At 52.4% G+C, this 14,389-nt stretch overlaps 1 protein-coding gene across 1 annotated transcript in view; it reads left to right on the top strand.

The window, feature by feature from the left end:
- Positions 1-274: 274 nt before the first annotated feature.
- ASAP3 (ArfGAP with SH3 domain, ankyrin repeat and PH domain 3) overlaps positions 275-14,389 on the top strand; it is a 48,277-nt gene continuing 34,162 nt past the window's right edge. The window contains 1 exon segment of the mRNA XM_045063945.1: positions 275-936. Coding sequence (XP_044919880.1) covers positions 808-936 — 129 coding nt within the window. The 5' untranslated portion in view covers positions 275-807.

The raw sequence follows: 14,389 nt of genomic DNA, 5'->3' as shown, positions 1-14,389 counted from the left end.
CAGGCAGGAGGGACGCGGAGGTGGGGCGCCCGCGCAGCGGGAGGGTAGCAAACTTGGGAGGCCCAGGAGAGGGCCGAAAGGGGGCGTGGCCGTGGAGGGCCCGAGAGGGAGAAGTGGCAGAGAAGCTCGCAGGCAGGCCGGGGCGGCGCAGTCGGGACGGAGCTCTCTGGGGCTGGGCGGGCTGGGAACCCTGCAGGGGAGCCCGGCGTGGGGCCGGGGGCGGGGCTGGGAGTCCGGGGCAAAGCTCTCAGGGCCTGGGAGGCCTGGGGGCGGAGCGGAGGAGCCCGGTGAGGTCTCGAGCTCCGGGGCCCCGAGTCCCGGTGGCCGGGCGGGGCAGTGAGTCAGGGGCGGAGCTCTGAAGGGATGGGCGGCCTGGGGACGGGGCCGAGGAGCCCGGTGAGGGGCGGAGCTCCCGGGTTCTGAGGCTTGGTGGCCCGGCGGAGGAGTCCGATAGGGAGCCGGGGGCGGGGCAGTCAGTCAGGGGCGGAGCTCTCAGGCTGGGAGGTCTGGGGGTGGGGCTGGGGAGCTCCGCGAGGGGCCTAGGCGGGGCAGTCCAGCCTAAGAGGATGGAAGGCCGGGGGCGGGGCCTAAAGGCCGGCGGGGTGGGGAAGCTCTAGGCTCCTCGGACGCGAGGGATCGCGGCTGTGCAGGGCGAGGGCAGTCGAGGGCGGGGCGGCGTGGAGGGGGCGGGGCGTGCGGAGGCCCCGACGGCGCTCGCGGTGGGCTGTGAGGCCAGCCCAGTTCCGTGCAGCGAGCGCCCCCCGCGCCCCGCTCCGGCAGTCCCGGCGCCCTAGCCCCGCGCCCGCCATGCCCGAGCAGCTCAGCGTCGCCGAGTTCCTGGCCGTCACCGCGGAGGACCTCAGCTCCCCGGCCGGGGCCAATGCCTTTGCCGCCAAGATTCCCCGGTGCCGGGGGGCGGCACTGGCGCGGGAGGAGGTGAGGGGGCCGAGGCGGGAGGGGTCTGGGGTCCCGGCAGGGCCTCGCTTTGACCTTCACGGGCGTGACCGTGATGGCTTTTACCGCGCCCCAGAAACCTGACCCCTCTCTAGATCTTTGAGAACCGAGTGCATCTTAAACATCGGCGACCTCACTGTCGAGTCCGGAGGGGGGCCCGGAGTGACTTTTTGTGCGGCGGGGGGGGTGGGGTGGGAATGGGGGCTTGAGGTCATCTCGATGACAGGCTTCACAGGTCGGGGTCATAACCCCAGTGCTCGTGTTGATCGGCCCGTCGCATGCATGTTTGTTCAGCGCCTCACTGCATCTGTTTGGGTTTTCGTCTTCGGAGCCCCACGAGTTTGCTCCCCAAGTCACTCCCCTCCTGGAAAACAGGCCTTTTGCCTCAGTCTGAACTTAACTTTTCCGCAGCTTCAGGGAGGCCCCCTCCCCCTGGCTGCGGGTTCTGAGATTTGGCCGGCGCTTGTGGAATGAATGCGAATGAGAAGGCGCCAGGAGCCGGGGTTCACCTTGGCCAGGCTCTTGGCAAGTTTGTAGTCTCCCCTCCCCTCCCCTTTTCTCTTTGTCTTTCCCAGCAACGCGTCCCAGGCCTTTTCTTTCGCCCTTGCAGGCTGCCCCACCCCATTCCCGTCTGCAGTTCATTCCTACCCCCCACCCAAACGGACCTGCTGCACGCTGGCTGGGGGCGGGGGGGGGGGCTCCTCTGCCCCGACTGTTCTAGGGCAGACACCCTGTGGCTTTGGGTCAAGGGAGGATAATGGGGTTGTGCACCTCCCTTTCAGAGGATGCCCTGAATTGGGTGGCATTTTTGACTTTACCAGGAGCTCTCATCTCCAGTCTTCACCATGAGAGTCTTGACCGCCCACTGTGTGGCAAATAAAAAGCTCAATAGTTCAGAATACTATTGGGCCTTGGCCCAGTGTCTTGGGCCAGTGTCTTGAGGAGTATCTCCTTCTCCCCCTCTCCCTGACAGGCTGAACCCTCATCCCAGAGTCTGTGCATCTCTCTGTAGGGGTGTTAGAGGAGCGTGGGAAGAGCATTGACTTGCGAGAGGCAGAGCTGTGTTCAAATTCTGGCCCTGCAGTTTGCCAGCTGTGTGAGCTTGGGTGTATGACCTGAGCTGTTTGAGCCTCACATTTGAGATCTATAAAATGGGATAATAATGTTTACCTCACAGGGCTATGGTATTATATGAGTCAGTGTGAGTAAAGCATGCATCTTTATAAATGGAATGATTATCAGGTTGATTGATGGACCTTTTTAGACGGTGACCGGTTCTCTTTTGTTTGTCCTCATTTCTCTCATAGAGACTAGCCTAGTACGTTGCACATAGTAGGGTTACAGGCTTTCATAAAATAAGAAGCAGCCGTGGCGCCTGAATGGCTTAGTGGGTTAAAGCTTCTGCCTTCAGCTCAGGTCATGATCTCAGGGTCCTGGGATCCAGCCCCGCATCGGGCTCTCTGCTCAGCGGCTTCCTCCTCTCTCCCACTCTGTCTGCCTCTCTGCCTACTTGAGATCTCTGACTGTCAAATAAATAAATAAAATCTTTAAAAAAAAAAAAGAAGAAGCAGCAGCAGCCAATGACCTTTTGGCCTCTTTCCTCAGGCAGAACCAGTAACTTGAAGTCCCCGCACTATGAATGTGGATTCTGTGTTTCTGGGAGGTTCACAGGGCAACTGTCGTCCTGATGGGAGAGTGCTGCCAGAGGTTTGTCTTCATGGCTTCACATTCCTTGACCTGGAAGAGTTCAGTGCCACTGGCATCATTAGGGCTTTCACAGTTCACCCTCCTCTCTGGGTTGTTCATTAAAATGTTAGATCAGGAGCCGGAGAAGGGACTGTACTATGAACCTTTCTCCAGGGACAGAAATGGCCATTTATCCTGTGCATCTGGCCTTGCCTGGGTTGGTGTGTGTTAGTACTTGTGTGTGCTGGGGAATGAGCGCGGGTGGGAGGGAGTATGGGGGGGCGCCCCTTGGAACGGGTCTGGAGGCTGTCGTAGACTCCGGTCAGGACTCAGCTTTGCCCCAGTTCAGGCCAGACAAAAATCCAGCCTCGTTTGCATTTAGGACTTTGGTTTGGTCCGTGTGACGGTTTGTTTTCGCAGCAGAAAGCCTGTGGCACCCAAACACAGCTTTCCTCTTCAGTGTTTTAGTGTCCGAATAGTTAGCATCTGACCTTTGGATTGGACTTTCCTGAGGTTTCCTGTTTGATTTTGCATTCATGTTTATATTTACATGCAGTTTGATGCTGGCATCCACCCACACCCCTTCCCCCCAGCTTCCCCCCCCGCCCCCACTCCACTGTACCCCCATTCTGGGCATGTCTAACCCACCCCCTGGCTTGAGGCTCCATTTGGCTGAATTAAAATGCAACAGGTTCTTAAAGCACACCTTCCAGTCCCCTATGGCTTCCCCGGGAGTAACTAGAGACACTGTGCTGGGACTTGTAGGACTCTTTAGGTCCTCTAGGAAGGACCCTTGGCAAGCCACTGAACTGGAATGTCAGCATTGAGCAGCCATTTAAGATAGAGGTCACCTAGGAACTCTCATCTAAGTTGTGAAACTGATGTCCAGAAAGAACAAGAGACTTGTCCGAGCTCCTTCCTCTGGGTAATAGAAGAATTGACATTGCCATTCAAATATTCTAATCCCTGGTCCTATTCTGTTTCCTTCCTAAATCCAAATGCCTGTTTTCCCTACGTAACTTTTCTGAACCTTAATTATTCTACCCTTAAAATGGGTCTAGTAATCCTTCCTTGCTTTCCTCTCTAGGTTGTTAAAGCTTTGTTTTTTAGATTTTTATTTATGTATTTGACAGAGAGAGACACAGTGAGAGAGAGAACACGGGGTGGGGGGGAGGGAGAAGCAGGCGTCCTGCTGAACAGGGCGCCTAATGCTGGGCTCGATCCCAGGACCCTGGATCATGACCTGAGCTGAAGGCAGACGCTTAACGACTGAGTTACCCAGGCATCCTAAAGTTTTTTGTTTTTAATTGTGAAACACTGTACAAATGTGAAGGAATATTAAGACAAATAAACCATTCTGTCAACCACCTCTTTCCTGTTCTGGGCCTCTTTACAGTCATCATCTTACTAGTAATCACAAGAACACAGGTGAAAATGGACCCAAGAAGGTTAAGTCAGTCACCTAGTGACTGCCTTAGTCACCACTATCACATAGTGGCTATGTCTGACTCTAAGTATATTCTTTATCCAGTTCTCCATGCCATCTCTGGGCCAGGCACCAAGGACGTAGAGATGCTGCTCTGGTTTGATGGCTGGTTGGGAGATGTGCCTGCCTTAAGGAGACGAGTAGGAATCCCAGGAGTCTGTCCTGAGTGCCTAGAGAGAAGTACAGAAGGAGGGGCACCTGGGTGCCTCAGCAGGTTAAGCCCCTGCCTTCGGCTCAGGTCATGAACTCGGAGTCCTGGGATCGAGCCCTGCATCGGGCTCTCTGCTCAGTGGGGAGCCTGCTTCCTCCTCTCTCTCTGCCTGACTCTCTGCCTGCTTGTGATCTCTCTCAAATAAATAAATAAAATCTTAAAAAAAAAAAAAAAAGAAGTACAGGAGGATGCCATAAGAGGTCAGTGGGGTCGTGGGGGAGAGAACAGTGAGGATTGGTGCAATCATTGCGAGCTTCCTGGAAGAGGTGACTTCCAGATGGGTCTTGAGAAATGGAGGAACTCCTTCATTCAGTGGAGAGGGTACGTGAGTGAATTTGGAGATGCGGGAAGAGAGCATATACAAGGACCAAGTAAACTATTTTGACCGATGCTAAGAATTCATGCAGTATTGTGTATCTCAAACTACTACTGAGCGTGTATCTCCTGCTAAGGTATTAGATAAAAGCAGTCTTCCACGGAGAGATCTTCAAAGGCTTGCGTCTCATATATTTATTTGAAGGTCAATGAAGTTTTAATTGCACAAAGGACATGATAATTTTTTATTAAGTTTTAAATTTTAATTCCTAGATAGTTAACATGTAGTGGTATAAGGACATAATAATTTATAATTAAAACATATAAAAACATAACAGAAAAGGCAGAATTCACCTCTGATCATGCTTCACAATCCTTATACTCTCCCTGGAGGTATTTGCTGTGGAAATGTGTGTGTTTCCCAACATATGACCTCAAAGAAAATACATTATCGCAAGGGGGTGGTAATTAGGAGGAATGTTTGACTCGATTAGTATCATGTTCTATATCACATAGTTGACGTTTTATTGGAGTCAGATTTGTCTTGTCCTTTGTGACTTTGCTTTTTTTTTTTTAATCTTGTTTTAGAAAGAACTTTGTTGCTAATACTCTTGTGACTTCTATTTTCTGCTCTATTGTGTCTTTATTTGTTTTACAAAAAATAATAAAAATTATGTAATCTTTGAGGTTGTTTGCAAGAAACATAAGCCCTCTCAAGCTGCTGATGTTGAAGGGAAACTTGTTTTAGGGAATTAGAGGGGCCTCAGGGGACTGAAGCGTGGTTAAGTAATAGTAGACCGCATCAGGGCCTCACTTGAGGCTGGGAAATCATCAGAAACAAAGGGAACTGCTTCATCATTCTGGCTGCCCTGCCTCTGCTTCTTTCTGCGCATCTGCTCACTTGTCATCACACAGGTCCCAGAAGGTATCACATAGTCGTCTGGGGAAGAAGGCGGCTTCAGCCCCATATCCCCGTGACCTCACGTGTCTGAAGGTAACCACGCTGGCCTTGGGTCCCACTTCCTGGTTCCTGGTGGAGAGGTTGATGGCCTGGCTCGGCTTCTGGATTGGTTCTAGAAAATGGGGTTTCCACCCCTGGTTTCACGTGGCTATGGAGACCTGTGCTGTGGGAGGGAACACTTCCCAGAGAAGAGGGGCAGAGCTTGGAAAGTCCCCACCCCTCCTATGCACAATCTAGGATCCAGGGAGAGGCACAGTTCTCATCCTGTTTTCTGCCTACTTGGATATCCAGGTGTTAGGTGGACCCCAGTTTCAAAAGCTCAGGTTTAGTGGAATTAAAAAGATGGAGAGCTAGGGGCATCTGGGTGGCTCAGTTGGTTGGGCCACCAGCTCTTGATCTCAGGTTGGATCTTGATCTCAGTGTTGTGAGTTCAGGCCGTGAGTTGGGATCTGTGTTGGGCGTGGAGCCTATTTAAAAAAAAAAGATGGAGAACTAGAGGGTGTAGCATGACTTAGAAGGCCATGACTGCCAATTTGTCACTTGGGCTTTTTGCTGGACACGGGGGACCAGTGAACCCAATCATGTTGTCCAAGGAATGGATGAGGCCAGTTCTGCTAAGGGACACAGCAGCCAGCATAAGGCCTTTGGGACTGCTCGGTGCCAGGGCCTGTGGTATGCACTGGGTGGACACATTGCTTATTAAAAGAAATAGAGGCCTTGCTCCATTGCGCTTTCAAATCTTCTGGGGAAGACGGCTAGTAAACAGATTAACAAAGTAGGTAATTGCATGTTGTGATGAATGGCATGAAGGCTCATCCTCCTGGCCAAGGCCTTCCTTGGAGCTTGGTCCTGGGCCCTCATTTCTTTGCATGCTAGCCCCTCCCCGGGCAATCTCATCCACACCCTCAGCTTCGGTCCTCTCTCATCTTTAAGCGACTCACTCACGCATTGGTATATCCAGCCCAGACCCTCATGTTCAACGGCTTGCTTGGCCATTTCACTTAGACATCTCAATGAGTCCAAAACCACACTTGTGACTTCCTACACAGGCTGGCCTTTCCAGGATCCCCTTCTCCAGGAGTGGAACCTCCCTCTGTACTGTCACACCAGCCAGAAACCTTGTACCTCCACATGCATCCTGCATCATCAAGGGTCACCAGTTCTGTAAATATCTCCGCAGCCTACTCACTTCTATACATCCCAACCCTGTCCAGCCCACCATCACCTCTCCCCTGGTGCTCCTAACTTGTTTCTCTGCTTTTATTCTAGCCCAGTTCTCCCTAATAGCATTGCATGTCCCTCCTTTGTGGCACACATCAGAGATATATTTTGTATTTATTTATATAATGATGTTATTAAAATCTGATTACTCACTAGATTTTGAGTTCCATGAGAATAGAATCTAATCTCACCACTGTACCCCTGGTATTTACCATAACACCATTGTGGGTGCTCAGAAAATATTGGTTGGATCATGAATAAATAAAAGAGGAAAACTAAAAAGGAGCATACTAGAGAATAGTGGTGTGAGGGTGTTCCAGATTGGGGGAACAGCTTAAGCAAAGGCCCTGAGGCAGTAAAGAACCTAAAGCATCTCTGACACCGAAAGGAGGCCAGAGGGACAGCAGCTTAGTGATGAGGTGTTGGAAGACCAAGATCAGATGAGTTTGGGAAAGCAGGCAGGGGCTTTCAAGCTTGTAGGCCCTGGCAGCAGGTTTGGATTTTATCTTTTTTTGTAAGCAAGCAGCATGATCCAGTTTCCGTTCTAGAAAGGTCCTATCAGCTGCCTTGTGGAGATGAGATCAGAGGGAGCAGGAGAAAACCCAAGGATGCTGTCACAGCTGTTCATGGAAGAGAATGATGGAAGTGTGACTAGGGCCGTGATTGGTGGAGGAGAGAAGTGGACAGATTCTAGAAGTATTTTGTAAGTAGTAACTAACATCGAGACTTGTTGATGGAGTGCATGTAGGGGAGTGGTCAAGAAAGGCTCCCCGATTCCTAAGGAAGAATGCCATTGACCCTTTTCTAAGAAGGAGAAATCCGGGGGAGAGACAGGTTTGGGGGAGAGTCAGGAATCCTGTTTGTACGACCTTATAGGTCTTTGAGATACCCCAGTGGAGAGGTCAGGAAGGCGTTCGGGTATGAGTTTATTTCGGGTATATGAGTCTGGAGATGAAGGGAGTGAGGGAAGGAGAGTTGTCAGAGTTGAGATAGCGGGTTTTGAACTTGTATCTGTGTAAGAATCACCTGCTGGCCTCCTCAGAGAGTCTAACTCAGTAGCTGTGTCTTTCTGAGGTCTCTTATTGCAAGCGATAGAAACCAACCTGAGCTGCTTCACACAAAAAAGCAGTTCACGGAAAGGGAATATTCAGTAGGTCACACAGTTTCTGGGAAGCTGGAGAGCTGGGGTGAGGTGGCAGCCAGGCTCTGAGCCAAAATCACTCCGCTGAGCCAGTTTGGCGAGGACACCGCTAAATGCCACAGCTCGTTGCTGCCACTGTCCTTGGAGACAGGGCTCCTTCGTGGCTCTTGCCGATGGCAGGAGAACAGATCTTACCTCTCTGCTCCCGACTCGGAGTCTGCAGCGAGTGCCTGCTCCGCCGAGTCCCACTCGCTCCTGGACCCTAGCTGCAAGGGAGTCCGGAACAGCAAGAATTTGGACTTCACAGCTTTTGCCAGAGGCAAGCTCTGCCAGGACTTGCACTGCAAGTAGTTTCATAGATGAAAGAAGGAGACTCATAAGCTGGCCGGTGAAAAGTGGCAAGTGTCCCTGGCCGGTTTGCTGGCGGGCAGGAGGGTGTCTGAGAATCTGCATTTTGATCAGCGTCCCAGGAGATGCTCTTTCAGATGGTCCATGGACCACGTGGGCTTACATCGCATTAGCTGGTGTTTAAAGCTGAGGGAATGGATGAGATCCCCCAGGGAGAGGAAGGAAGAGGGCCCTGGGTCCAAGCTCTGGGGAGCTCCAGGGCCAAGAAGTTGGGAAGGAAAAGAGTAGCTAATGAAGGAGATTGAGAAGGAGCTGCCAGTGGGGAAGGAGGAAACTCAAGAGGGTGCAGAGCCCCAGAAAACTGGAGAGGAGTGTTCCAAGGAAGGAGCCATGCTCAGCTCAGTCAGATGCTGCCTGGATGTCCAGAGGCAAAATAAGAAAATGGCAGACACAACGCCTGAGCATGGCAACATAGAAGTCGATGAACAGGTTAGGAGCCGGGCCAGTGCTGGCTTCCCCTCTGTACTGGCCTGGACCGATTCAGGGAATGGGCTGATGAGAAGTTGTCCTGAGATGGGGAGCGGAGATGGGATGATGGCTGGGGACCCGCGCCAAGAGGGTTTTCCAGGATGGGCTTAGAACGTGGCCCCGCCTCAACTATCCTCTTCCCGTACCTACCTCTGGACAAGGGCAGAGGGTCTTCCTGGAGTGTCTGCCTCAGGCTCAGTCTTGTAGAGTCTCCCCCTCTCTCTAAATTTCAGTCTTCAGTGTTCACTTCCTTGCCTCATGTTCAGCTGTTTTGGGACACTGAGGTGACACAAGCAGGTCTGAGGACAGACACTGGAACTGCAGGGCGTGACAGAAGGAAAGTGCTTTCCCCGAAGGCCGTTTGGTAGTCCAGTCCTTAGACAGATGTTGTTGCTAGAAGATCTTTTTCTTTTTTTTTTCAAGATTTTTATTTATTTGCGAGAGAGAGGGAGTGAGCAGGGGGAGGACAGAGGGAGAGGGAATCTCAAGCAGACTCCCCACTGAGCATGGAACCCAATGCGAGGCTTGATCTCATGACCCTGAGATCATGCCCTGAGCTGAAACCAAGAGCCAGATGCTCAACCAACTGAATCACCTAGGCACACTGCTAGAAGATTCTTTCCGTGGGCCTAGTGCTTGGGTCCAGAGCACATGAGGCATTGAGGTCTGGGGAGGAATAGTGACTTCCCCAGGCTCTGGGGCAGAGCCCTGGGAACCCTCTGTCCTGGGAACATTGTAGGGACTGGGCCTCACTGGGGTCAGAGTGGGCCTCACTGTGGAGCGTACTGGAGGCTGACCTGGGAACAGCTGCTAAAGGTTCTCCAACTCAGATGGCTTTGACCTTGACTGAGCTTTTAAGAACTTCAGTTGCCATGGGCTCTACCCGGACCCACTTTATGAGAATCTCCCAGGGGTGAAGCCTGGTCAGGTGAGGAGTTCAGAAGTTCCCCAGGTGACTGATGAGCAGTGGGGGTGAAGATGATTGTGGTAAGCCCTGGCATGCCCCTGTAAGGTTGGGAAGGTAGGTTCTGATGGCACGGAGACCATAGGACAAGGCCCTGTCTGGAAAGGAGAAGGACTTAGGCCCATGGAAAGCTGATCGACAACCCACAGCATACAGGGATGAGGCTGAGCTCTATGCAGAGAGTCCGGGGACTGACGTCAGACAAACCTGGGTTTGAATTCCCTTTGGCTGTGTGACCTCAGGCAGATGACTTCACCTTTCTGAATCTCAGTTTCCCCATCTGTAAATCACAGCCAGTGATAACACTGTCACGGGGTTGTTCAAGGGGATCACAGATAAAGTACTAGCATATCCTTCGCACGTGACAGATGCTTAACTTTTTAAAAAATATATTTTATTTATTTATTTGACAGAGAGAGAGAGAGAGATCACAAGTAGGCAGAGAGAGAGGGGGAAGCAGTCTCCCCACTGAGCAGAGAGCCTGATGTGGAGCTCGATCCTAGGACCCTGAGATCATGACCTGAGCTAAAGGTAGAGGCTTAACTCACAGAGCCACCCAGGTGCCCTGATACTTAACTTTTTTAGAAGTCCCTTTTACTAAAAGCACAATTCCCCCCTGGGCATAGGATACCTAAAGAGATCAGGAGCCACACAGGGAAAATGAGATCATTGCAACAGGGTTTATGAGTGAGCGCTACAATGGTCTGGGACGTCCTAGCACCAGAGTCAAAAGAGGACTCTTGTGTCCCCTCCAGGTGTCCAGGAGTGAAGAGCCCAGCCCAGTCCTGGACAAGGCAGCTTCTTCCCTCAGCTCTGCTCTTTGTTGCCTCTCAACCATTCTTCTTCAGCAAACATTTACTGAGACTGACTGCACGTCCCCTCCCCTGGGTTGCTTTTAGGAGGATTTCTTAAAATTGGGATAAAATTCACCATTTTAACTATTCTAAAGCATGCTGGTCAGTGGTCCTTATTCACGGTGCTGTACAAACACCACCTCTTACTCCAGAACATCTCCTCACCCCCAAAACAAATACCGTGTTCCTTAGAGTCACTCCCTGCTGCCCCTCCCTGAGCCCCTGGCCACTCTCTGTCCCTCTGGATTGGCCTGTTCTGAATATTTCATATCCATGGAATCCTCCAATATGTAGCCTTTTGGGTCTGGCTTCTTCTCGTTAGTGTCATGTTCACATGGTTCTCCCATGTCATCTGGGTTGCTTTAAAAGCAGTAAAAATAGGAACGGCAAACACAGCAGGCAGTGCTGTGCGCACTTCCTGAATCCAATCACTGTAATCCCCATAAGGAGGTGAAGGCACAGAGAGATGAGTAGCTCAGTAAACAGGATCACCAGAAAACGTCCAGGATGCCCATGTGATATCTGGGATATACTTATCCTAAAAAATTAATTCATTGATGATCTGAAATTCTAATGTAACTGCATGTCCTGTGTTTGCAAAATCTGGCAGCTCTACTAGCCTAAGTGGCAAAGCCAGGGTTTGGACTTGGCAATTCGAAGCCCTTGGGAGGGCCTGACCTTTCACCCCATGGGTCATGCCTGACTGACATGATTTAGCAGGTCTCAAGTGAGGCTCTGGTACGCTCGCTTTTTGAAGTGCTCCAGGTGATTCCCCTGGCAGCCTGGGAGTTTGGGGCCGAGTTCGCTGGGCAGGAGAGCTAGGCTGCCACCCTCCCTGTGTGCAGGGCGCTTCGCTATAGGCTGAAAGACCTGACTGCATTCAGTCTTATGAGGTAGATGCTGTTATTATCCCGTTTGACAGATGGAGAAATGGAGGAACTGAGAAACTAAGTCAACCTGCTCCAGGTCACATCATTGACCGTGATTTACAGATGGGGAAACTGAGATTCGGAAAGGTGAAGTCATCTGTCTGAGGTCACACAGCCAAAGGGAATTCAAGACTATTGGAAAGAGAATTTAGACCTCAGAACAGGGCCGTGATCGTATAGTGGTTAGTATTCTGCGTTGTGGACCTCAGAACAGTGTGACCTCAGAACAGTGTGATGTGAAAGCTGGAATCCTGACCTCCTGCTGCTTTTTCTTTGTTCCCATAGGGCCTTTCATCCATTCATTCACAAACGTTTGCGGCTACTCACAGTGGCCCTGTGCTGGGGGCTGTGAATGCAAAGCCAAATGAGCCAGTCTTCAGCCCCAGAGGGAAGTCAGACGTGTGGTACAGAAGGGCCATGAATGCCCGGATAAAAGATAGAAAGGCAGGAGGGATGGGTTCTGGAGGGGTAAGTTCTGTTGAGGCAGGGAGGAAGTAACCTAAGCAGCCTCTGGGAAGACTAAGCGTCTAGGGCGGAACGGGGGAGGGCCTGTCCAGGCAGCCGGGAGAGCGTGAGCAAAGGCTTGGTGGCTGGCAACAGCCTAGCGTGTTGAGGAAATTGCAGAGCTGGGTAGGACTGACATTTATGGGATCCGTGATGGATATCCCGTTGGGTGCAGGGAAGGGACTCATCCAGGCCAATAAGGGAGCCAGAGAATGGGAGGCGGGGGGCTCTTGGCTCCTCTATTCAGGGAGGGCAGGCAGGCCAGGCTGTCTGCAGAGCTGGGTGGAATTCAGGGCTTGGGGCCAGGATTCAGCTGGGAATCCAAGGCGATCGGTCCGGCAGAGTTCTCGCTCTCTTAGCTCATCACTGCCTAGCAGTCTCCCGAGAAAAATCCCAGCCAGGAAACTTGGGGTTTACAGAGGGCTCAGCTTACGTGGAGGGTGCGGCTCCCTTCCTGCAACCCCTCTTCCTCCCCGCTTCCCACCACCCTGCAAGGGGCAGCTGGTGAGGCCTAGCAGCTTCCCTGGCCAGGGAGACAGATGCAGGGGCCCAACCGAGGGGGCCCCCGGCCAGTCACGGGCTCCAGCCGCGCAGGAAGGAAAACAGCGAGAGGCTGAGGGACCCTGAAATAATAAATGTCAGAGCTGGCAGGAGCCTTCCGCATCCCGCCCAGCCCCTTCGTTCCAGACTCCAGATGGGAGCCGAGGAGTCAGTCTGGGAGGGAAGGAGACTGCTTGAGGTCACAGCAGGGGTGGGGGTAGAGCTGGGCCCCTGGTCCTGGCTCCCAGGCTCTGCGGTTTAGCTAGGACAGAAGCTGCAGGCAGGCAAGGAGAGAGGAACTGGAAAGAGCCCTGCCCTGCTCCCTGGCACCTCCTTCTGACTCCCCCAGCCTGGACTCTTGGGTTCTGGGGGGTGGGGGCTTTGCCCACCTAGATGAAAACCAGTTGGAGATGTGCTCTCGCTGGTGCCCGAGGTTTGAGCAGCCTTGCGGGATATGATTAACAGGACTCGGGGTCCCAGAGCATCCCCTAGAAGGGGAATTAGCACTCATGTCCCTCAACTCTAAGGTGTACAGGTGAGGAAACTGAGGCACAGAAGGGCAGCACGTGCTCAGGGAGACCCAGAGGGGCTAGTGGCTGAGGCAGGCCTAAAATTCAGTCCCTTTCCCCTCCTTCAGAATGTTACTGCATTACCTCTGAAGCTGCCTGACATCCACCATTAGAAAAAATACGGTCTCATTTAATGTTCACAGTCGTGCTGACAGAGCTAACAGGCTCGGCCAGGTGGGATCTCGCTCATGGTTTGCTATAGCATGATAATATGCGAGAAGGCTCTGGAAACTTCGGGCTCTACCCTTCCTGGAGCTACCTGTGGCACCTGAGCCAGTTGCCTCATCTATCCCAGCCTCAGTTTCCTCATCTGTAAAATGGGAAGGATAATAACTACCTCGCAGGGCCGCTGGGAAGAACAAATGAGGGAAGCATCAAGTGTCTGGCCCAAAGTGGTCCCTCAGTGGGAAGGGGGGATGGATGGTTGGATTCACGTTAGTAAGTAGACTCATTCTGGGACTTTGGAGTCTGAGTCCTTCCCGTCGTGTGTGATCGGCTTTGGGTCGGGCCAGGCTGTGTTCCCCTTCACCCTGTCAAGCCTGGTGGATGCGTCTGCGCCCCTTTTCCCCTCTTGGACATGGGTCTGCAGGCAAGCCCTGGGGCTGATCTTTCTACCATCGGAATTTACCACGTCACTCCTCTCTTGTCCAGAGCCCTGCGGGTGCTCCCCGTCAGCTGTGGGGTAAAACCTAAGGGTTTGGTTGAAAGAGCCTGACACCCTGGGTCTAAGTCTAAGTTCCACCACCTACCAGTTGTATGAGCCTGGGCAAATGCCAAAACTTCCCTGGGCCTCAGTTTCCTCATCTGTAAAACCTTCTGGGGTCACTGACAGGATTCCATGACATGGGACAAAGCATGTCACCTGGGGTAGAGTGCAACTCTTGACCCTGGGAGTGTGAGTTTGAGCCCCACGTTGGGGGTAGAGATGACTTAATGAATAAAAGTTAAAAAAAAAAAAAGTATGTCACATGCTTGCTGCACAGCCTGGCATACAGTAGTGCTAGAAGCATCTGCTCAGCTCTCACTGTGACCCTGGTCTCCCAGGGGGTCATTCTGGGCCCTCTCGGTCCTGAGACCTCACTGTTTGCTGCCCCGCCCCTGGTGATGTGCTGCTGCAGGAAGCTCCTGGCTGGTCCCCAGATGTGGGAAGCGTTCCTACCCAGGGACTCTGCCAGGCA

This window comes from Mustela putorius, unplaced genomic scaffold (assembly GCF_011764305.1).
Source record: "Mustela putorius furo isolate JIRA1106 unplaced genomic scaffold, ASM1176430v1.1 tig00003853_pilon_pilon_pilon, whole genome shotgun sequence".
Lineage (NCBI taxonomy): Eukaryota > Metazoa > Chordata > Mammalia > Carnivora > Mustelidae > Mustela > Mustela putorius.
This window is presented reverse-complemented; position numbering and strand designations above follow the sequence as displayed.